The 24,839-nt window shown below is 45.2% G+C and overlaps 1 protein-coding gene across 3 annotated transcripts in view; it reads left to right on the top strand.

Moving 5' to 3' along the window:
- LOC137642535 (general transcription factor 3C polypeptide 3) overlaps positions 1–24,839 on the top strand; it is a 139,986-nt gene that overhangs the window by 38,459 nt on the left and 76,688 nt on the right. For all 3 annotated transcript variants that reach the window (XM_068375169.1, XM_068375170.1, XM_068375168.1), the window contains exons 4-6: positions 523–636; positions 15,556–15,753; positions 15,949–16,082. In XM_068375169.1, coding sequence (XP_068231270.1) covers positions 523–636; positions 15,556–15,753; positions 15,949–16,082 — 446 coding nt within the window. The remainder of the gene's footprint in view (positions 1–522; positions 637–15,555; positions 15,754–15,948; positions 16,083–24,839) is intronic.

Raw genomic sequence — 24,839 nt, 5'->3', positions numbered from 1 at the left:
GAATCCATTTTTCTTAATTAGGTCGGTGTCTCAAACTCTGGTGGTTTCAGTTTCACATTAATCAGAAGCCTAGTTCATTAGTTATATTAAAAAAAGAGGGTGTCATGGTCCGTGAAATACACAGTAGAAACAATTCAGCATCCTATAACTACAGATTAGGTTATGTTACATTGCTCTCATTAGCAAAGTATTGATGATGTGAATCAACTGTCTTCTTTAGGAATGAATATAAACTTCAATAAAATGTTCTAATGCAGTGGAGGGAATAGCTAGCCTATACTTCTATAAAGTAAAACATGAGTTTTCAATCAATAAAAGTTGGTAGGCAGATCATTTTGTTGAATTTGGTGGTTGCAATAAACTGTTTCCTTTCCCACTACAGAAAATGAATTAATTCAGCCTTCAACACGGTTTCATTCTGCACCTGAGGATTTATTCCTTATTGTAGTTTGGCACACAATGTATTTAATTATTTCAGGGATTAGATTATCTTTCTCAGTATGGTATTCCCTCTGATTTCAGGCAATAGGAACAACCATCCGAATATCTGACCAAGTTGAAGTGGAGATGATTGAAACTGATATGGTAGATGATTATGAAGAAGAAGATGAACCTCAAGCTGAGTACAGTTTTGCTGTAAGTTAAACATTAGCCTTTGTTATTCTTGGTGTATAGAAGACTTTTATGTTTTTTTTTTTTTAAATACAGTAGAGATATTTTCTTGGATATGAAGATCACAATGCTAGTCTAACCTTGAAGAGGAAAATTTTTTAATTATGATTGCCCATTTGTTCATACATAATTCATATTAATTTTAGAGACAACTGTGTTAGAGTATGAAATAAAATCTGTAATATACTACTAAGAAGCTTTATCCTGCTTATGTGGTCTAATTGATTTTGTTCCTATGTGAATAATGGGAAAATGTCTTCAGCAAAGCTAGAATGACAGTTGAAATGTTAATAATGTAGTTAATGACAGGTGTCGAGCATGGGCAAGTAGTACTGCCCACTTTTTTGAAGTGTGAGTGTTGTGTCAAAATCAGTACTTCCAGCTCGATGTTGGCAGAGTCTTCTTGGCTACACTTCCTTGTTGGAGAAGCTTGTTCCATAGGGGAGTCCTGGGCATCTTAACCAGAGATCCCTTCAATGGTGTTGGAGGATCCCTGGTCAGCCTCCATAATTCCCCATTCTAGCCTGTTCCAATGGGAGGAGGTAGGGGCAAATCTTTCTTGGTGGCTAGATGAGATGAAGGAAATCTCACCAAGTCTGTCTCTCAACTCCCCACTTCCAGAAATGCAACTGTCCTAATATGCCTCGAAGGAGGGGTGGGGCTTTCACCTGGGTCACCTGATCACATCTTGTGTTTGGTCAGCAGAAAAATACTTCTGTATCAGTATTCTGGAGTTACATGCATTCCAAGAATATTTGAGGAAACACCTTGTAGTGATGATAAGAAAAAATACAGCCATAGTAGCTTATGTTAACAAGCAAGGAGGCACAGTGTTCCTATCTCTTTGGAAATCGACAAAACAGATACACATCTAGGCAGTGATCATGCCATAGAGCAGATACATCAGGGGAAACCTACTGCTTTTCCCCATTTAATCTGATTCGGTGGGTGATTAAATAAGTGTTGATTATGACAGGTTCCAGATGAACCTGATAGCTCTCAGATGGCCACAAGCCCAGTGTTATCCTGATCTGTTAAGATTTTTAACGTATTTTGTGGAATTACTCGAGATCTCCAAGCAGTACCTCTCAGTAATGTCTGTGGAAGTCTACTGCTCAACTTTGAGCTCTGTTTTCTGACTGAAGAGCGTAAACCTCTTTTCCTCAAGGGGTTTTTGTCTATGCTTGGGAAGAGTTTTGAGCAGTAACTCTAAGACCTCAGGTCCCCAAAGAAGGACATGACCAGCCACCCGTTGAGATACTACTGCTGGAGAGTTATGGGGTCCTTTGACTGGCCAGACAGTACTACATTAGATCCTTCTCTCTGGTTACGGCTCATTTTCCCTTTTCCTACACATACACCGAATAGTCTGACCTATGCTTTACATATTCTCCTCTGTCCTTATACACGTGACAACACTGTATATTACCAAACAATTCTTCTTCACCCTAGGGGTTAACTATTGCACTGTAATTGTTCAGTGGCCACTTTCCTCTTGGTAAGGGTAGGAGACGATCTTTAGCTATGCCAAGCAGCTCTTCTAGGAGGACTCTCCAAAATCAAACCATTGTTGTCTATTCTTGGGTAGTGCCATAGCCTCTGTACCATGGTCTTCCACTGTTTTGTTCTGTCGTTGGATAGACTTCTCTTGGTTGAGAGTACAACCAGGCACACTTTTCTATCATATTTCTCTTACTCCTTGTTTTGTTAAAGTTTTTATAGTTTATATAGGAAATATTTATTTCAATGTTGTTACTGCTCTTAAAATATTTAATTTTTCCTTGTTTCCTTTCCTCACTGGGCTATTTTCCCTTTTGGAGCCCCTGGACTTATAGCATCCTACTTTTCCAAACAATTCTTCTTTACCCAATGGTTTAACTACTGCACTGTAATTGTTCAGTGGCCACTTTCCTCTTGGTAAGGGTAGGAGAGACTCTTTAGCTATGGCAAGCAGCTCTTCTAGGAGGACACTCCAAAATCAAACCATTGTTCTCTATTCTTGGGTTGTGCCATAGCCTCTGTACCATGGTCTTCCACTGTCTTGTTCTGTCTTGGGTTAGATTTCTCTTGCTTGAGGGTACACTTAGACACACTTTTCTATCTTATTTCTCTTTCTCTTATTTTGTTAAAGTTTTTATAGTTTATATAGGAAATATTTATTTTAATGTTGTTACTGCTCTTAAAATATTTTATTTTTCCTTGTTTCCTTCCTCAATGGGCTATTGTCCTGTTTTCAGCCCCTGGGGTTATAGTATCCTGCTTTTCAAACTAGGGTTGTAGCTTAGCAAGTAATAATGAAAATAATAATAATGATAATAATAATAATAATAATAATAATAATAATAATAATAATAATAATAATAATAAAGGGATTTTGACGAAGGAAAAATCTATTTCTGGGCAAGGGACCTGTGTCGCTCTGTGAAATGCTCCTCTAGCACCATTTCTAAGGCATAATTATTGCTGAAAATACCAGAGAAAAAGAGATGCATGGAATGTCAGGAATAAACCTAGCTCGCTCACTTATTGAGTGTCGGTATAGAAAACTGGGGCGTGATTGAACCACGACCATAGATCCCTCACCAATTAGACCTCTCCTTCATCAATGTACCCCCATCTCTACCCCTACATCTTCCCACCCCCCATCTTCATTCCTCTTCAGCACTTGCGTTTGGTCAGACGTGTTTTGTTTTGCTTGTGTGCTTTGTGTTATTTTTGGAAGATGTCCGACGTTTTAGAGATCCCTGCTTCCAAGTTGAGTATTATATTTGTCTGTTTGGGATTTCTTGGTAGCAACACCTTTTTATTCTTAATCGTGTTTGGCCTTTAGAAATGGTGCTAGAGGAGCATTTCATGGAGCGACACAGGTCGAGCCCAGAAATATTATTATTAATGCCCAATAGAAGCCTTTGAGAAGGTCACGAGACTAAGTCTTAACTCTCAAGACTGTCTTTTTTCCTAACAAAAAGTTTTGTAGAGAGTGTTGACAACTAAATGGACTCTTTTGTGTGTTCTAGGTGGTTAAAAGAATATCTGTTAGTTTTTGCCTGAGTTCTTGACCAAACCCCAAACCCAGAATTCATTAACACACAGCTCATTTGTGAGACCTTCTCCATCCACTCGCTTCATGAAGCATTAGATGATGATCAAGAAGAGATGCTTTTGTTTCCTTGGAGGGTTCTGTGATACTCTCTGAAGATGATTCTTTAATATCTCAGGCTTGAGTGTCAGTTACTTTCTTAGCTCTAGCAAACCATGAAAGGTTTCAAAAACAGTCTCTTTCTATGTTTGTGATACAATGAAGAATTTGTGCTTTGACCTTTGAGGAATCAAGGTACCAGCTTGAACTAGTGCTCACAAAGTTGGGTATTGATCCCACTTAAGACTCTAAAAGAATCTTACAGTTAGACAGGAAGTGAAGGAGTTTGGAAGTTCTTGACCCTGTTGTGACGTCTAATATTTGAGTAGCCAGCTCAGCTCTCATGCAGAACAGTAAGCATCTTGTCTATGGGTACTTGTTCGGTATAAGTTTTGAGGAAAACTAAGTACTGGCTTTTCTGTCTCTTTTCTTTCCCTCATTTGCACCATTACATGCTGAATCTGGCATTGATATTGACAAGCTACATTTCTGAATACCATTCTTATTAAACTGGATCTGTACAGAGCAGTTCTCCCCCATCCTCCCTTTATGAATGGAAGGATAGTGGGATAAATAACTTCTAATTGACCATCTTGTGCCAGGTATTTAATTCACCCACACTCACCACATGTCGTTAACTATCTCGTTAACAATTTTAATGGTGGTTCTAGCTCTGCTGAAGACATTTCCTTATTTCAAAGGACTGGGGTTTGTATAACTAGGAAAAATGTAAATTACTTTCAATATTTTTTATTTTTATTTTGGCATGGGAAGTTCTTTTGGTTCCAATGAATAGATACTTGAAGTCAAATCAGCCAGGTAGAAACTAAAAAAGAATTAAAAATCATAACCCAAGTGACTTTACTGAAGAGTTTTGGCTATGCTTCCTGATTTAACTGTCACAAGCCATAGAAAGTATTCATTATTTCAAGATGTTAAGCATCAACTCACCAGAGCAACCAGTTTTGGAGCCATCTTTGAAGGAATGATATAGTGAATGTGAAGATTGGAAGAAAAGTCATTGTACTTTATAAAAGTTTTTAAGGAATGATATACTGTAGTGAATGTGAAGGTTGGAAGAAAAGTAGTTGTTCTTGTAAAAGGGGATAATATCAATTCTTGTATGAAATCAAGAAAAAGAGAAGAGCTATTATAGTATATACCATTTAAATCTAACTCCTCTCCTGTTCCAGAAATGATTTGTTTTGGGAATTATTCTCTGTGACACCTCCAGTCTCAACTGTTAAAGTTTTATAAGTCCCAATAGTTTTCGTGTCATATGAGGTATCATATTGAAGGGATGCTCATATTCAATCCCTTCCATCTGTCAGTTTGACCTTTTGTCAAGGTAAAGGATATATGTATATAATTCTTAGTAAATTTTTATTTTTTAGAGAGCCTAAGAAATTTTTTTGTTTTCCCAGCATAATTATCATACTCGTGTGTTTCTAGCCACTTTATAAGACACTTAGATTTTGCGAGGTGGTGGACAGTGATGTTATCCTGGATCCTTAGGCTATTTCTTTTCTCTCGTTAAATTGACACCGCTAAAGATCTGCCTATCCTTTATGTGACCAAATATTGATATAAACAGTCTATTCCTCTATTTGTAAAAGAAGTGCTCGTTACTGATGTATTATTAGTTTGTAGTTAACATGACACCTTTTATGTTTCCCTCAGAGTAATGGTTCTCTTTTTATATAAAGATTCACTAAATTGGGTTGATTGTATCTTGTTTGAATAGCTGGATGCATCGTTATCTTACAAGTTCAACAATTAACTCATTTCAGACTTTTTTCTAATAAAGTAAATACTGTATAGGGTTTAGTGACTCGCTTGAACGAGCCTCTCTATCTCATACACATTAGTCGTTTGGAGTGTAGTATAATTTTTAAAATATTTGATCAAAAAGAAGACTTTGAATTATTATTCAAGATAAACTATTTAATAAAGCCAAATATATTACAGTACTAGGTACATACTGTATTTAGTTATGGCTTAAGTTTATAAACTATCCCAAATGCAGAGTAAGGTTAATATTTCAAGTTCCCATTTAGTTAATAAGCCGGTTACCCTACTAGACAGATTATTACTAATCTAGTCCTGAATTATGGTCTTTTTCCTGGATGGTTTTGAAGTTTTTAAATTAGTTGGAAAATTTTAACTTTAAATAATGGTCAATTGCTTTACCAATTGCCCTTGGTTACCAACTACCTAAGGTGAATTAGGTCCAGATAATTCATTTTAGATATTGGATATCCCTTGATGATATCAAGTAGCCCACAAACCAGTGGTGGTAAGGCTGACCTACCTGTAAGTAATTTCTTTAGATGTGCAACATCACGTGATTAAATCTGAAAGCAATGGAGTGTAAGATCTTCCTCTCAATTCCAGAGAGAATGAATCATATTCAACCATCTCTTTCCTCCACCTTGGACCATGAAGGAAACAAAAATATGCTCTTATCTTTTTTCATTTGTCAAAAAATGTAACTATACTTCGAGTTACCATAAACAACATTACCATAAACAACATGCTTTGGACAATATTAAAAGGAAAGGACCTTGTTTCAGTATATATACTGATGGCTCAAAGTATCTGATGGGTGCTGGCTGTGCTGCGGTGTCCTTAGATAAAATTAGTCGGCTCTCATTACCCAGTGAAGCATCAGTATTTACATCAGAACTATCAGCCATTACTTTAGTAATTGAGATTATTAAAACAACTGAAGGTAGGGTAAAACATAAGTTTGTGATTTATAAGGATTAATAAAAATGCCATAGAAACCCAAAAGGGTTACACTTTACACTCATAAGAATAATTTAGTACTGGAAATTAAACAGCTCCTTGACAGGTTCTATTCCCGTAGGGTAAATATAGGAATTTGTTGGATTCGTGCCCAGTTGGGGTTTTGGTTAATGAAAAGCAGATTCTACAGCAAAATCCTCAATCAATTTAACAAAGCAAGCTTTTAAACTACCGGTGCGGTTTTGGTATGCGATCTCAAAGTTAAGCCTTTGCTTTGGTATGCGATCTCGCCTGATAGTAGTGATTTCACTTCACGGCAAAGTAAGAACCATTAAATTTTCTAAGAGAATATGTAACGGGAATAATTATTAAAGAAATGATGATCAATCATTGATGTTAGCGTGTGCAGCTCAACATTACTGCTTGTCTGTACACACAGAGCTTGATGTTTTTATTTTTCACGAGCGAAGCGAGCGCAGGGTGAGGCAAAAATCATTTGATTATCTCTTATTCTTGTTTTTTTTACCTATTAAAAATATTGAGATCGCCTACCAAAGCAAAAGTATAATTTCTGAGATCACACCATAAATGAGATCACATACCAAAAGAACACCAAACTACCTGTGAAATATTATATAACCCATTTAAAGCATTTTATAGCTACAAATGGCAATATCAGTGGAACCAATGTGATGGTAATGGGCTAAAAGAAATAAAACAAGTTGTTTCTCTGTCCATACATCGTGAAGTAGTACCAAGGTGCAATGAGTGTGACTCTTTTTACAACATAACATATTTTTTTATCCCTTATATTTACTATACTGTAATTTTATTTTTATTTCATTTTTTAGCTTCAATATAAATACTTTATATTCCTGAACTTAATCGCGCCAGTTCTATAAGAGTCGAGCTTGATTCATTGGGCTGGTAAATCTCCTTTCTGGGCTCGAACCTGTGCCGCCCAGTGAATAAGCTCCATTTAGCACTTATTCTTAGGTAATTTACTGCTAAATATACCAGAGAAAAAATGTAAAGGAGTGCTAGGTTAACTAGCTCGCTCACCTATTGGTGTCGGTATAAAATTGGGCGTATATTCCAGAGGTCCCGCACTATTTAGATTAATCCACGACAGAGAACCCCAATAGAGGAGAGCCGTTCAACCTCACTCGGTACTACTAACAATGCATCCGCTCAGAACCCAACTCCTTTTAGCACGACGAGTAAAGTAACCCGCATTTTTGTGGTGCTCTCGATTTTTGGTTATTTTCCAGTGAATTATGGCTTCTTCGTCGGTTTCCCAGGAGACACCGTCTAGGTTAAGTACCAAGCTGGGTTTTACTGTGTTTTGAGCAACCTAGATCGTTTAATATTTATATTATAGGAGTTTATTCTCTTCGTTCATACCGATCTTGCTTGATTTCACTACAGTTGGTACTCCTGTTTTTGAGAGCTTTTAATTTTCACTTGCGGTGTTACTATGTGTATTATTTTTATTATCAAATATTATTTGTTATTGTGAGTATTCATTATTTAGCGTTTAGAATCCTCGTGGTTCAATTTTTGGGCCGATATCATTTACGTATCGCTATGGCGGCCGACCTTCGTGCTAAGGCGGCAATGTTATTTTTAGCCATCAGGTGTGTCTTTTGTGATTTAATTATTATGTTGCATGCCTTGCCCAAAAATTTTCTATGTGTTTATTCATATATTTAACGCTATTTTTATTATTATAATGAATATTTGTGCCATTACTCCGTTTGATCTGTCTGGTTGGGGATCGTCAGTTGGTAGCCCTGCTGCCTCGTATCACGTGATCCTCCCCCACGCTCCCCCTCTAGCTAGGTGGGAGGCTAGGCTTCTCCCCCCTCCACTAAGGGACCGTTGCCTTCCCTCCTTTTAGAGGGGGTAGTTAAGTGTTTATGGACTTTGTCCTCCGGGTGGCCCGGCGGGTTCGTCTCTGTCTAGTCTGGTTGGCCACCGGTCAACAGAGTTGGATCCCGGTGCACCCTATTTTATATTCACTTTTCATTCTGGCTTATGTTATACGAAACCCTCCGGGTTCGATTGGCAGTTCTTAGCTACAGTTCCGCCCCCCTATTATTTTATAACATTTCCTATGATGATTATATATGACAGATCACTACCCCGGAGTCCCTAAAGGAATTGGTATTGAATATACCTTTATTTCCCGGCCCGGGGTCTACCCCGCCCCGGGAAATCAGACACCATGTGTCTTAATTCCTTGTTATTGCATCCTTTTTTTATGCTTCCGGCTTGACCGGAATGGATTGCTATACTTTAGTTTCAAGTTAGACTTATGTTTAGGCCCGGGACCTCCGGTCCCGCCCCTATGTAAGAATATTACAGTTAAGCTCTAACCTTGCGTTAGACCTATGTTAGGCCCGGGTCCTCCGGACCCGCCCCTACTTAAAGAATAGTACAGTTAAGCTCTAATCTTGTGTTAGACCTATGTTAGGCCCGGGTCCTCCGGACCCGCCCCTACTTAAAGAATAGTACAGTTAAGCTCTATTCTTGTGTTAGACCTATGTTAGGCCCGGGTCCTCCGGACCCGCCCCTACTTAAAGAATAGTACAGTTAAGCTCTAATCTTGTGTTAGACCTATGTTAGGCCCGGGTCCTCCGGACCCGCCCCTATTTAAGAGAATTACAGTTTCTCATATACTATTCTTTTTATAGATGGTGCATTGTCTGACGCCGGCCTGTGCAGCTGTTCTGCACCAGCCTTGTGGCCACTCCGTCTGCCGATCTCACGCCCCTTGTGGGGTTCAACTGGAAGACGTTGTGGTATGGCACCCGGATAACTGTGTGATTTGCTTCGACCTCATCACTACCCTTGGATCTGACTCGGTGAGTCCCGTTGGCTATATTGCCTTCTTATTTTATTTACTATTAGTAAGATATCTATGGTCTTGAAGGACCATTGGGAGTCTCCCTTTTATAATTCCCACTATTATTTCAGGCATCCCCTGAGCAAAAGTCTGCGGCTTGGGCCACACTGAAGGTGTGGGTTGGTGGGTTTGCCCGGAATGTGAAGTCTAAGCGGCCGTACGTCCTATCTGAGGACTACTGCACCATGGTTTACCCCAACGCCAAGTCTTCAGCTGCTGTGGCTAGGCATGTGGCAGCTCCCATCATTGCCCACATTGATGCCACTATAACGGGTCTCATCGACCCAGAGCAAGATCCATCGGACGCCCCCGGAGGTCTGGAGGATAATGTTGCCTCCATGAACCTGGACGTCGAACCAATGTTGCTAGACGAGCCGGATACAGGTAGGGTGGTAAGTGAGGCAGGTGTGTCCGGCGCTGAGATTCCTATCCTCAGCCCCGCTCTTTCTTCTTTTTCTGATCGCTCTTCTTTTCTTGGATTTTCTGGGGACCGTGATTCGTCTCAACGTTCATACCCGGTTCCCCCTAAGGATAAGTCTACTTCAAGGACCTTACCCAAAGCCCGCAAGCCTCACAAGACTTCTCATGGCTCTAAACATTGTACGAACCCGTCTTCAAAGACCTCTGGTTCCTCCTCTAAGTCTCACGACCCGGGAGTTCCTTCCGCCCCTCCTGCTGCTAGCCCGGGCCTTTCCGAATCAGCCATGCTTCGCATCGTGTCGGAGATGCAGGCAAAGTTGGTTTCGGAGATGCAGTCGAGGATGGACTCGATGTTCTCTAACTTCGGTCAGAGAATTGGGGCTTTAGAGCAAGGAGCTCCGGAGAGAGTCCAAAGCTCTCTCATCCCGGATGCCTCTAAGCTCCCGCCGTTTGCCAAGAACAACCCCTGGCGGATGGCTCTTCATTCCCCGTTCTCAGACGGAATGTTGACTCTGGAGGGCCTTGGCACTCGTCCTCTAGAGGACTTTGAATTCTTTCCTCCTGGTCTGGCATTTCCATTTCATGGTTATGCCAGACTTACCGAGGAAGCTTTAGTTCGATTAGACAAGGTCCCCAAAGAGACGGTCATCTTCCCGAAGGAGCAAGCCCAATCTGTTTGGGCCAGATTTTTGAATGACATCGGCTGCACTAACACCATGCTGACGCCTTATAAAAGCTCCTTTACGATGTTCTTAATGGACAAGAACACCTTGACTCCATGCGTCAATAAGGTGGCAGAGCTTGCCTTTCAATATGCTCTGGAGGAGAAGCCCTTGCCTCCCATCCGAGAGGTGGATCCAATCTCCCTCCTTCTTCCCTCAGGTATTGAGTGTTGGGACAACGTCCATACCACCTTTACCTCCGGCAAGCTTGCAGCAGACTGTGCCTCAATCTTGTTTAGTGAGAAGCTTCCCCGTCTCCCGGAATCCCTCATTAAACAGGAATATGATTCCCGCTTACGTGTGGGCCGTACTCTAAACCTGGCCACATCCACGGAGTCGATAGCCTTGACTTACGATACGGAGAGTATTTTTAAGTCTCTCAACAAGGCTACGTTACAGTCTTTATATTATGACTTATATGACTTCGCTACTGCTAAACGCAGATGTCGCAAGCATGTCCTAGCTGAGGCGACGATTAGGCATGAACCTAATAAACTCATCCGGTCCTCCTGTTGGGGTTCAAATCTCTTCCCCGAGGATCTCGTAGAGGAAGTCTTGGCGGAGGCCACTAGGGTTAATCAGAGCCTTAAAGCCCGTTGGGGTTTGACCCCTAAACGCAAGTATGACCCCGCAAATTATCAAGCCCGGGGTAGGAAGAAGCTTAGACCATATACCTCCACCCAGTTCAGGCAACAACAGAGTGCTTCATCCAACTTCCGGCTGCCTCTTCCTCCATCTTCTGTTGTCCCTGCACAGCCTTCCACCTCTCGGGCTCCTTCGGATGACTATGTCACCGTTCTGCTACCTAAGAGCCACATTTCTGGTGCCTCCGCCAATTCCCCTGCCTTTAACCAGTCTTACGAGGCTCATAGCTCTTCCCAGAGTTATGGTAGAGGTAGAGGCTACCACCGTGGCTCTAACCAGAACAAAGGCAGGGGAAGAGCCTTTCGCAGAGGAAAGAACTTCCGAGGCGGACGTGGAGGCAACTCCTCAAACCAATACTGAGGTGCAGCAGGTAGGGGGGAGGCTCTATGCCTTCCGCAACAAATGGAGGTTCAGTCCCTGGGCGTTCAGTATCATCTCCAAGGGACTGGGGTGGAGTTGGATTCAAGGACCTCCTCCTCCGAACAAATTTCGTCAACATTCCACTCCGGACCTGGTCAAATTTGTCCAGGATCTTTTACAAAAGAACGCCATACAAGAAACAAAACATCTGAAGTTTCAAGGTCGGCTGTTCAGTGTCCCGAAGAAGGATTCAGACAAGAGAAGAGTGATTCTAGATCTATCCCTTCTCAACTTGTCCATTCAATGCGACAAGTTTCGAATGCTTACCGTCTCGCAGGTGCGGACCTTACTTCCCCGTGGGGCCGTCACCACCTCTATCGATCTTACAGACGCCTACTATCACGTCCCGATAGCGAGACACTTCCGTCCGTACCTAGGCTTTCGCTTTGGGGACAAAAGTTACTCCTTCAAGGTGATGCCTTTCGGGCTCAACATCGCCCCAAGGATCTTCACAAAGCTAGCAGAAGTCGCTGTTCAGGAACTCAGGAATCAAGGGATTCAAGTAGTAGCCTATCTGGACGACTGGCTCATTTGGTCAGACACCTCCCAAAATTGCCTAAAAGCCACTCACAAAGTCATCCATTATCTTCAATCTCTAGGCTTCCAGATCAACTTCAAGAAGTCCCGTCTTCTTCCAAAATCGAAGTTCCAATGGCTCGGCCTGCAATGGGATCTTATATCTCATACTCTGTGTCTTCCCAGACCCAAGAGGTTAGAGATTGCAAGGAACACCAAACGCTTTCTCAAAGACAAAGTAAGTTCCAGACGACTCCAAGAGAAGATTCTGGGGTCCCTTCAGTTTGCCTCTGTGACGGATCTTCTTCTGAAGGCAAAATTGAAAGATATCAATCGTGTCTGGCGTTCGAGGGCGAACCGGAAGCTCCGGGACAGGAAAGTCCGCCTTCCTCCCATTCTACGGGAAAGACTTCTTCCTTGGACAAGAGCAAACAGTCTGTCAAAGTCAGTTCCCCTTCGATTTCCGCCTCCGGAATTAATCATTCACACAGACGCATCCTTATCAGGTTGGGGCGGCTATTCTCAGCTCAAGAAAGTTCAAGGTCTTTGGACTCCCTTGTTCCGCCATTTTCACATCAATGTGCTAGAGGCCATGGCAGTTCTTCTAACCCTGAAACGTCTCGCTCTTCCCAAGAAACAACACCTTCGTCTGGTCCTCGACAGCGAAGTGGTGGTCCGCTGCCTCAACAGAGGCGGGTCAAAGTCAGGGCCTCTGAACCATGTTCTAGTAGCCATATTCTCCCTAGCAGCCTCGAACCGTTGGCATCTTTCAGCTGTCCACCTGGCGGGAGTCCGGAATGTAGTGGCAGACGCCCTGTCCCGGACCTCCCCTCTAGAATCGGAATGGTCACTCGATCTAAAGTCATTTCGGTGGATTCTCTCTCAGGTTCCCGGTCTCCAAGTGGACCTCTTCGCCACGGAATCCAACCACAAATTGAGAGTATATGTGGCTCCCAATCTAGACCCTCAGGCTTACGCCACAGACGCCATGTCACAGAATTGGGACAACTGGGAAAAGATTTATCTCTTTCCCCCGGTGAATCTTTTACTGAAAGTTCTAGACAAACTGAGATCCTTCAAGGGACAAGTAGCCTTGGTCGCACCCAACTGGCCCAAGAGCAACTGGTATCCTCTCCTGCGGGAGTTGAGACTATACCCTCACCCGATACCCAATCCGGTTCTGTCTCAGATAGTACAAACACGCGTTGTGTACGCTTTCTCAAACATTCAGTGCCCTAACTTTATGGACTTTATGAAGTTTGCGGCTATGCATGGTGCCAATATTGATCCTCAAAACACCTTGTTCCTAGAATCGGATAAACGGGATTCCACCATCCGCCAGTATGACTCTGCAGTTAAAAAGTTGGCAAAATTTTTAATAGACTCAGACGTGAACTGTATGAACTTGAACCTTACAGTCACTTTCTTTAGATCTTTATTAGAATCAGGTCTGGCAGCCAATACTATCACCACTATTAAATCGGCTCTGAAAAAGATCTTCCTAGTGGGTTTTAACATAGACTTAACCGACTCTTTGTTAGCTTCAATTCCGAAAGCTTGTGCCAGACTGAAACCGGTTACTCGTCTTACCCCGGTGACCTGGTTCCTTAATGACGTACTCAAATTGGCTTCTGATACCATTAACAGTTCTTGTGATTACATGCCCCTTCTCAGGAAAACACTTTTCCTAGTGAGCTTGGCTTCCGGGGCAAGAATTTCTGAATTGGCAGCCTTGTCGAGAGACCCGGGTCATATTGACTTTCTGCCTTCAGGAGAGGTCCTTCTTTCTCCTAACAAATTCTTTTTGGCTAAGAATGAAGACCCTCAAAACAGATGGACCTCCTGGAAAATTGTTCCCCTCACGCAAGATCCGTCGCTGTGCCCTGTCACTACTCTTAGGTCTTATTTATCCCGGACCTCCTCTAACTCCTCGGGGCCTCTATTCGTTAGAGAACAAGGCGGTACCATTACTATTAAAGGGATCAGGCAACAAATTTTGTATTTTATTAAACAAGCTAACCCTGACTCTTTTCCTCTTGCACATGATATCAGGGCGGTTGCCACCTCGGTGAACTTCTTTCACCACATGAATTTTACAGACCTTTCCAGGTATACAGGGTGGAAATCACCGTCAGTGTTCAAGAAACACTACCTTAAACATTTGGAAGCCCTAAAATTTTCTACAGTAGCCGCAGGGAGCGTAGTTACTCCCAAGTAACTCACAGGTTAATGCCTTGACTCTTTATCTCTCCCTCTTACCTGCCTCATTTATACCCTATTGTATTCGTTGGTCTTGCACCTGAATACTGTTATTATATTTGTAAATTTTATGCTCCTGAGTATCTGTATATATTATCACTCACGGCATTATTATACCTACCTTATTGGATTTATGTTCATATTTAAGATACCCTTATAATTGTTTTTTGGTACTCATCTCTGATTAAAGCATCCTGTATTTCCCTTACGCTTATGTTTTTTCCTTTATTTTGCAAGTTTGGTGACATTTTTCTCTTGTATAGATTCACTGGGCGGCACAGGTTCGAGCCCAGAAAAGGGATTTTGACGTAGGAAAAATCTATTTCTGGGCGAAGGACCTGTGCCGCCCAGTGAACCCTCCCAGCTCCTCTCCCTTGGAGTCCCCAAACTTTGGGTGCTAAGGAGTTGGGTTCTGAGCGGATGCATTGTTAGTAGTACCGAGTGAGGTTGAACGGCTCTCCTCTATTGGGGTTCTCTGTCGTGGATTAATCTAAATAGTGCGGGACCTCTGGAATATACGCCCAATTTTATACCGACACCAATAGGTGAGCGAGCTAGTTAACCTAGCACTCCTTTACATTTTTTCTCTGGTATATTTAGCAGTAAATTACCTAAGAATAAGTGCTAAATGGAGCTTATTCACTGGGCGGCACAGGTCCTTCGCCCAGAAATAGATTTTTCCTACGTCAAAATCCCTTTTTTATTATAGTCATAATGTCCACCCGCATGTCAAGGAAAAGGGAATACTTACCGCTTCGAAACTAAATAATGGACAACCCTTAACATGCTACATATTGTCTCGTTTATGTCTGTGGGCATATATATTTTGAAAGAAAAGAAAATGGAGAAAATATTTGAAAATTTTTGGAGGGTTAACATCAATAAAATGAGCTTCTGGAAAAGAAGCAATATGAACAGTAGGTGAGTATAAAATTAAGAAAAGAATTATTCAGATTCTCTTTTTGTTTATTTTTTCCAAGTAAACTTTATTTCTTATTGGCTGCCAAGATGTCAGCCATTTTGTTGTAAGAATTTGTAGAGATTTGATTGAAGTAAATACCATTGTTAGAAAGGTAATCACAATTTATTTTTCATTTATTTTCTAGAACATTCCACCTATTGAGGCAGATGATGTTGGTGAGGATAACTTTGAAAATTTTGAGGTAGCAGAAACTGCTGCAGTAAGTGGAGGAGCAGCGGAAGAAACGGACGATGATGAAGATCCATTAACAGAACCTGTAAACCGGAAAGAACAGGATGAACTCATCAGTCGCCTGATGACAGATGGAATGTCATTTACAGAGGTAACATCTTTTCCTTCACATAAAATTTCAAGATTGCAATACAAAGGGCAAAGAGAATTTTAGATAATTTAGTAGCACTAATAAGATCTGAGTTTTATTGTTTAGTTTTTATTAGATTATATGACAAGGGCCCAGTTTATGTTAGAGGTGAGACGATTAGTTTTCCTTATTAGATTTATGCTGTTTTCTCTTTAGGTTGCAGCATTATTGGGAGAAGATGCTGATGTTGACAGTGATGTTGAAGATCCCTTAGCAATCACCCAGGAGCCAGAATGTCCAGGGGAGGATCATGCTGCAGAATTTGAAAAAGAACTTAATGAACAACAAAGGTAATAACACTATTTTAGGGTTTTATGTTGATTTTATGCCTGTATTATAGATTGGATAATCGATATAAAAATGCATAGTAATGGTAATGATACAAGTGATGTATCTATTGCTTGCTTGTGGATATTTAGAGAATTGTATTAAAAACAGAATTTTAATAATAGAATTATACTCACCTGATATTCATATTGCTTTCATCTCTGGAATCTAGGAATGTTAATGATTCTCCTTAAAATTAAGAATTGTTTCATAACTGGAATACAAACCTATGCTATTTATTAGGGGTATTACTTTCGGTGAAGCTGAAAGGATGAGCCATTAAAATTTAGTGATGGTTAACTACCCATCCTGCTAGTTAGCGGGGAGTAGCTCGCTACCCCTCCCACTCACACATTTGTGATTGAGCCCACTTTGCTTTTAGCTTAGATGGTGAACAGTCATTGCCGCTCTTCATTCTCGCAAATATTTGGACTGCTGTTAATGCTATTTTTGCTTTCTCTCTTTTAAGAGTGTGTGTGTGTGTGTTTAGTTACACTTTCACTTCAAACCTATTGGTGTACAATGTTATTTGTTATCTGTGAACTACATGGCAATATTAGGGACTTTTAAGTTCCCCCTAGACAGCATAGAAAATATCAAATAACCAAACACATTAAATCTAATCTTCCTCTTCTTTGTCTTCTTTCCAACTGTGTTGACTTCTGCCAGCCATGCGTACCTACCCTGGTCCTGAGGGCTGCACCTGCGGTACATTCATTTCTGCTGAGGACACCAATCCTCACACCCTTTGCCCTACCTACAGAGACCAACAGGGTGATGTTGATAGTAAGTGTACTGAGTGTTGGGAGTATTCTGGCTCCCAGTGGGAAAGGTTTGGGTGACGGCAAAAGAAGAAGTTTAAGTGGGACTCTTCTCCTTCAAAGGTTTCTTCAAAGCAGAAGAAACCCAAGGGTTCTTCCTCAACATCCCTACCTTCCTCCGAAGCTCCTGCTTGTTCAGTGTCCTTTGAGGGACCATCGATTAGAAGCGCAGGCCAATTAACACCTGGAAAACCTTGGTCCTCAAGAGATAGTGTTGCTTCGACTAGCAAAGCGGCCTTACCCTTCCCTCCAGGGGCTCCATGCCTCTTTCTCCCTTTTTACAGGTTTGGTGGTCCTTGGGGTTACCGGGTCCGCCCTTCAAGGAGGCACTGCTGTAGCTTCTTCGCTGTGGTGCTAGCGTGCAGCATTCGTTGACACCGGAGGTGGATCCTCTGGCCCTTGTCGACGTCGTGGTGTTAGAGGTGTCCTCTGCTGCCCATCCTGCCGACGTTCCTGCCTCTTCTAACTCATCTGCCATTACCGAAGACTGCTCTTCCCCTTCCTTGCCAAACATCCTTCGAGAGGGAAGCAAAGTCCTAGGTGCCTCTCTCCTGCGAGTGTTTCTCCCCCTCGGGCGTTCACTCAGAGAGACTCCTTTTCAATGGACTGCCGCTGAAGATCAGCTTGCTGATCCACCGGCCCCTAAAGGGCTTCACCGTTGGCGTCGTTCCCAACGTGCTCGAGCTCCTCTTTGCCTCAGAGGTGCTCCTTCACCATTGGTGAAGAGACGCCTCTTTGGCTCTGCAGCCTCGTCATTGCAGCCCTCCTCCGCAGAGGAGCCTCCTTGTTTGATGTCTTTTGATTCTAGACCTTCTCGCGACGATGCTGCCGCTAGCCCAGAACATCGGTTCTGAACTCTCAGACTGAGGATCGCGGGCAATCCCCTTTAGGGGATGATCGTCCTTCCAATCGCTAGTACGCCTTTCTCCTACGTGCCATTTGCCTGCGCCTTTTTCTCTTGCATAACACTCAGCTGCGCGCGCTTCTTCGGCTTGTCAAGAGGATCTTCTTCAATGCTGCCTTCCGACCAACGTGTCATTCGCCAGCGCGCCAAGCTCCTTCCAAGCACAATTTTCTCAGACAAAGAGTTGCTTCGAATCAGCATTCACTTGGACGCACAATTGCTGCCCCCATTGCCAAACCTCAAGGAAATCCCCTGAGGTTTCTGCCGTTGGTGCTCACCAACTCTCTCCACGGCAACAGTCATCTAATCGTCAACCTGCGCGCGTCAACAGATCACCAGACTGAACATTCCCATCGCCAAGAGTCACCTGCGCGTGAACGATTGCTGACGCGTCATCCTGCTTCAACATGCCAACATTTGCCAAACTGCAACGTTCGCCGGCTTACCAGCACGCCTACCCTCCCTAGCTCTCATCATCAACAGCTGCAGATTAGACACCGACGTTTAGGTGCTCAACAACGCATGAGAATTCTCCACAACCTCAGCAGGCACAGGCAGAAGTGGATATTCATCGTCCTCCTCCGACTTCCAGGAAGTTGGGCCATCAAACGGAGGATCAGGTATGTGTACACAAGAAGGAACTGGATGGAAAGGTAGGTTTATTCCGGAACCGAAATACAAACCACGCTATTTACATAGGGTATTACTTTCGGCGTAGTTGAAATGACGAGCCATTAGATTTTAACGAGGGTTAAACTACCCCCGCACTAGTTAGCACGGGGGTAGGGGAGGGGTAGCTAGCTACCCTTCTCCCCCACACACTGGTGAGCTGCCTCACTTCACTTTTGGCTCGGACGATGAGCAGACATCTCTGTCCCGTCCTCGCATGGCAGCCATTAATGTTTTGTCTTTACTTAATTACTTACTTTTCTTATACTTAATATATATGTAAACATTCTTATGTTTATGTATATATTTGAGTATAGAAATACAGTAAGTTTCCTTTTCAGTGTTTGTGCTGTGTGTGTGTGTAGGAAGTCCACTCAATTGTATGACAACATCTCCGTGTGGTCCCAGGCCCTCATGGTGACATTTCATGGGTCGCGATCTCTTCCTTGGGCCTTCGGTCTTCCCTTCGGCGGGCGCCGTGGGGAATCGTCATCGCTGGACTTTATTTATTAATCTTTTTCTCCGCTGTTCCTCCTTCCCTATGGGGAACTTGGTCTTTCAGCGTAGGGAACATGGGAGTTTAGTTTGACTACGGTCTCTCTCTCTCTCTCTCTCTCTCTCGAGGTTGTTCACCCTTTTATTTCTACTACGTATTACAGTAGCTTCCTTCCCATTGCGGGTTGAGTTGCTACTCCGTTTATTTTGTCTCAATTATTGTTAATAAAATCTAATTGTATTTGTTAACTTATCAGCTTCTGTGTAGAACGCTTCCCTTCGGGGTTCATTCGTTCTTACTATTAGTGAACATTCTTAGATGAATTACATAATTATAATTGGTATGATTCTGTTTTTGTTACAGTTCTCCACCTTCCCCCCCTTCCCGTGAGTGTCAGTGGGGGAGGAGGGTGCATTCCTGGTGCGTAATTCTTATGTTCTTTTCCCTCAGGGTACCTCTTCGGAGTTCCCCCGGGGGAATAAATGTTAACTAATTATTTTATTTTCACAGTTAACTATCTATTTTTTTCGTTTGCCGAATGTGTCAACGAAGCAGAGCTGTCCTGTTTGGGCCTGGGGAGTATGCTGTTGCCGCCTCCTCTACGACTTCGTCATGGGCGTGTTCCCTTCTCCTAGAAGTTCTCCCGTGACAACACTCAGCTCCTTAGTTCATTTAGAACGCTCATGAGGTTCGCCTCCATGGGTGGGTAACTTACCTTCTGAGGGAGGTCCCCTTCCCAGGTAGGAGTTTTTTCCCCTTCAGGGGGGGGGGAGGGCAACTTCTCTTACCTTTATAATTCCTGGTTGGTTTTTTCCTGGTCCTCAGGCGGTTATGCTCTTGGTGCTGAGCGACCGCTCTTGTAACCATGCTCTAGGGGCTGAGCGGTTGCAAGGCCGGATCATGGATTTCGTGCGATTATGCTCTTGGTGCTGAGCGGTCGCACTTGCAGCTACGCTCAAGGAGCTGGGCAGCTGCAGGAGCTCTTCTTCAGAGGGTTTCTCTTTATGGTCAGCTTGCTGATCCAACGGCCCTAAGGGGCGCCTTCATCAGTTCTTCTGGCCTCTTCTACGTAGTGTTCTCCTCTCTTGTTCGCGAGAGAGTCTCTCGTTCACGAGAAGGACACTCATAGAGACTCCTCTTCGGAGGACTCCCCTGCTGTTGTTGCTGAAGGCTCAGTTCCCCCCTCCGAACATCCTTCGAGGGGGCAGCTGAGTCCAACGGTCTCTCCTTCGAGTGTCTCTCCCCCTCGGGGGAGTTCACTAAGAGAGACTCCTCTTTGGAGGACTGATGTTGGTGCTCCTGTTCGTGGTCGTCTTCATCTTCAGCCGCAGAGGATCCTCCTCGACGAGAACAGACCGTTACAGCTGCTTCGCTAGACCTTTCGGCAGATCGTTCTCGATCTCCGACACCTGTCAGACCTTCTTGTCTTTCATCTCCGTTCTTGGACGCAGATGCGCAATGGGCGCCACTCCACCCCGTTTTCTGACGGGCACCGGTCCCTTCGGGGCAAAGGGCTTATCTCACAATGTGAGTAAGTCCCTTAGTGCCAGGTTTTTACCTGTGCAACCTCGTTCTCCTGCGCGCTCGCGCGCAGTAGTTCGTAAATACTCTCCAGCTGTGGACCAGTCTTCTGCTGAATCAACACTCCAGCGATCTCCTGTAGCTGAGTCTCGCCGTAGATCTCCTGATCGCCAATGCTTCTGGGACCTTCTGTGCAGCTACGCGACTTGTGCACCAATGGTCTCCTGAACGCCCATGATCGCCTGCTCGCCAGCGCACATCTGATCACCCTTTTCTGATGTGCGCGATGCGCGCCAGCGTTCGCCCTCGTGCCCACGATCTCCGGATCTGGGCGCAAGCAGGGAGATTATTTCTTCGCTGAACTCCACGTTCACCTGCTCGCCAGCGCACATCTGCGCCCCCTTTCCTGATGTGCGCAATACGCGCCAACGTTTGCCCCCGCGCTCACGATCTTAGGATATGGGCGCAGGCAAGGAGTTTATTCCTTTGCTTCCTCGCCGACGATCTCTCTGGTTCTGCACCCTCGCTGATATCTTCTGGCCAAGCATATCTTCTGGCCACGCAACTATGCGCCTACGATCTCCCGGTTCCTGCCTCGTCGCGCACAGTTCAAGAAGTTCCTACGCTAGCGCACAGGCGCTCACAGGTTCTTCTGGACTCGCAGCGCCCTTCTGGAGTTTCGCGCCAAGCGCGCCCTCACGCGGTTCCAGTTCCAGCGCGCCAACGCGCCAGCACGCTTCCTCTTCATACCGCGCCGCCCAGGAGACACCTAAGCTAGCGCATAGGCGCTCACAGGCACCCCTGGGCTCTCCTTGCACGCCAGCGATCTCCTAAGTGCTTGCGCGATTCTTCGCCTGCGCGCAAGCGTTTTCAACGCGCCAACGCTTCAATCGTTGTAGGTTTCCTACGCGCCCACGCGTTAACTCTCCTGTACGCGATCGGTCGCTATGCGCCAACCCGCCATCGCTTGCCGACGCGCCTTCGCCCGCCTATGAGCCATCGCTCGCCAAGGCGCGCCATCGCTCGTCAACGCGCCATCGCTCGCTTACGCGCCATCGGTCTCCAGGCCGCCTGTGCTCGCCCTTACGACCGCGCCCGCGCGCATGCGCACCTTTACACTCGCCAACGCGCCTTCGCGTTTTCGCCCGCCTACGAGCCATCGCTCGCCAAGACGCGCCATCGCTCATCAACGAGCCATCGCTCGCTTACGTGCCATCGGTCTCCCGGCCCCCTGCGCTCGCCCTTACGATCGCACTCATGTGCGCCCGCGCACATGCGCACCCATATTCGAACCAACGGTTTTCCATCGTCCGCGATTCCCGTCGGGGTTCACAACACGGGCAACCTGCCGAGTCTTTTGGAGCGCGTACTTCCAGATCATTGTCGGCACGATCTCTCACCTGTAGACGTAAAGCAGCGCACGTGCAGGAGCGGGAAGAAGCTTCAGAGAGGTCTGGGCAACATTCTTCTCCTTCTTTTCAGGCAGGCCCCATCATCTCTACTCCTCAAGATCGTCCGATCCCCTTCCCTCCAGCGGGAGTCGCTGACACTGCGTCTGTCAGCCGTCAGCAGAAAAGGTACTTCGAGATTATGGGGGAACCTGGTTTAGCCCTTCCTCTCCACCATTCCGTGGAAGGGGCTTACCAGGGAATTTTTCTCTCGAGAAATTCTCTGCCCGGCAGGTGACATTCTCGACTTCGGAGATCTCGAGCCAGGAGAAAGCCGCAAAGTGTGCCATGCCGGCCACTTCGTGGCTGGTCGTCTGGCTTGGATCGCTGGGCATCCTGTTGCGATCCGAGAATTTGTCCAAGGAGAGCTCCAGGAAGGTCATGGAAACTTTCCTCCTCTCGGGCACGAGCACCATCGTTTCCCGGCTCACCAAGTTTCGAACTTGTGGGCAAACTCGATGTTGAAGCATTGAGATGCAGTGACCGAGAGGTTCCTCTCGGAAGTCCCAACCATGGATGTCGGCAAGCTCAGACACTCTTCCATCCTTGGAAAGACCTTGTTTTGAGCCCAAGGATGGGGAACGGACAGCTGAGAGGTGGAGAAAGTTGAATCACGATTCGCTCCTCCAAAGGCGCTTCCATCCAGACCCTACAAGCCTTTAGCGCCTCAACAACAACAGCCTCGTCAGTCTAGGACATCGGAACCGGCCCCGGCAGCTAAGACAAGGTGTCTAAACAGCAGCCTCCTCCTGTCAGAGACAAGAAGGGCGGGAAATCCTCCTGGGGAGGCAATAATCCTAGAGGGAGCGGCCGAGGCCGCAAACGTTAGGATTGGCAACCCCCCTGCATGGTCCCCAGTGGGGGGATGCCTAAGGTTGCACGTTCAGGTGGCAGCAACTCGGGGCCGATTCCTGCACGATCTCCGTTATCAGCCAAGGATATCGCGTCCCGTTCTTTACATCTCTACCTCCACTGACAGCGAATCCAGTGTTGCTGAGCTCCTATGCCATGGGATCGGCAGAGGGGCTAGCCCTTCGGGCAGAAGTCGAGACCATGCTCTAGAAGGATGCTCTCCAAAAGGTCATCGACCGCTCCCCCCCCCCCCCGGATTCTTCTGTCGACTTTTTTTTTTTGTAAGAAAGCATCTGAAGGCTGGAGACCTGTCATCGACCTCTCAGCCCTGAACAAGTTTGTCGAACAAATTTCGTTCAGCGTGGAACAGCAGAGTCGATCAGGCTTGTAGTGAGACCACAACACTTCATGTGCACACTGGATCTGAAGGACGGGTACTTCCAGATCCCAATCCATCCGTCTTCCAGGAAGTACTTGAAATTCAGCCTAGACAACAAGATATACCAGTTCAAGGTGCCCTTTTTCAATCTCTCCACAGCACCGCAGGTGTTCACCAGAATGTTCACCAGAATGTTCACCCTGATATCTTCATGGCCACACAGGAGCGGCATCCGTCTCCTTCGCTTTCTGGATGACTGGCTAACCCAGGCAGTCTCGGAATCGACCCTTCTTCGACACCGAGACAAGCTTCTGGGACTTTGCCAAGATCTAGGGATCATGGTAATTCTCGAGAAGTCTTCTCTGCTTCCATCTCAACAACTGGGATATCAAGGCATGATATTAGACTCCAATCTCCAAGTTTTCCCATCAGATGACAGGATAGCAAGGCTGAGGAGAGTCACAGAACCTTTCCTCAGACGAGGAGAGCTTCCAGCCCAATCTTGGTTACGCCTCTTAGGTCACCTTTCCTCCGTGACCAAGGTAGTTCCAAATGGCCGCCTCAGAAAGAGATCCCTGCATTGGCGGCCCAAGTCCCGGTGGCATCAAGACAACAATTCCCTGGACATTCTGGTCCCTTTGAGACCTGCGGAACGAATGGACCTGCAGTGGTAGTTGACCTACGGAAATCTTTGCAAGGGAATGGATCTTCTCGTCCTTCCCCCGCATTTGATGCTGTTCTCGGACTCGTCAAAAGAAGGGGGGGGGGGGGGCACGTTCTGAATCAGGCCTATGGTCAGTACCAGAAGGGTACCTCCACATCAATCTGCTAGGAATGAAGGCCATATTCTGGCCCTTCAACACTTCCAACAGACTCTGGCGAGTCACTCTGTGAACGACAACTCCACGGTAGTGGTTTTTTTTCAACAAGCAGGGAGGTACCTTTTCATAACAGCTTTCTCATCTTGCAGTAGAGATACTGAGATGAACCGAAGCCCACTCAATACCCTATTGTCTCACTTCATTCCGGGCAAAGGAATGTGCTCTCCGACAGTCTGAGCAGGGCCTCACAGATAGAAAGTACCGAGTGGTCTTCGGCCCCCCCTGGTAGTCAACAAGTCCTGACCTTGTGGACCTGTTTGCAACAGCCTTGAATTTCAAGCTGCCGCTGTACTACTCCCCAGTCCCAGACCCCAAGGCACTCTGGCAAGATGCCTTCCTACAACGGTGGGACAACATCGACTTCTACGTCTTTCCACCGTTCTGTCTGTTGAGAAGGGGGCTCAACAAGACCAGACTATCGGTCAACCCGTCGATGACTCTGATAGCTCCGCTGCGGCATCATGCAGAGTGGTTCCCGGAATTTCTGCATCTCCTAACGGAACTCCTAAGAGAGCTTCCCCCACGACACGAGCTACTCAAACAATCACACTGCAACATCGACCACAAGCCGTAGCATCGCTTCGGCTTCACGCCTGGAGACCATCCAGCATCTCCTCACAGAGAGAGGCGTTCCGCAACAAGTTGCGGAGCGGATGTCTCGACACCTGCGAAAGTCATCCGCAGGGGTCTACCAGGCGAAGTGAAGAGTCTTCTGTGGTTGGTGTTGTGGGAGAGGTACCTCTCCCCTT

Source organism: Palaemon carinicauda, chromosome 6, assembly GCF_036898095.1.
Source record: "Palaemon carinicauda isolate YSFRI2023 chromosome 6, ASM3689809v2, whole genome shotgun sequence".
NCBI lineage: Eukaryota > Metazoa > Arthropoda > Malacostraca > Decapoda > Palaemonidae > Palaemon > Palaemon carinicauda.
Note: the sequence above shows the minus strand (reverse complement) of the source record. Positions and strands in the feature narration are given on the sequence as shown.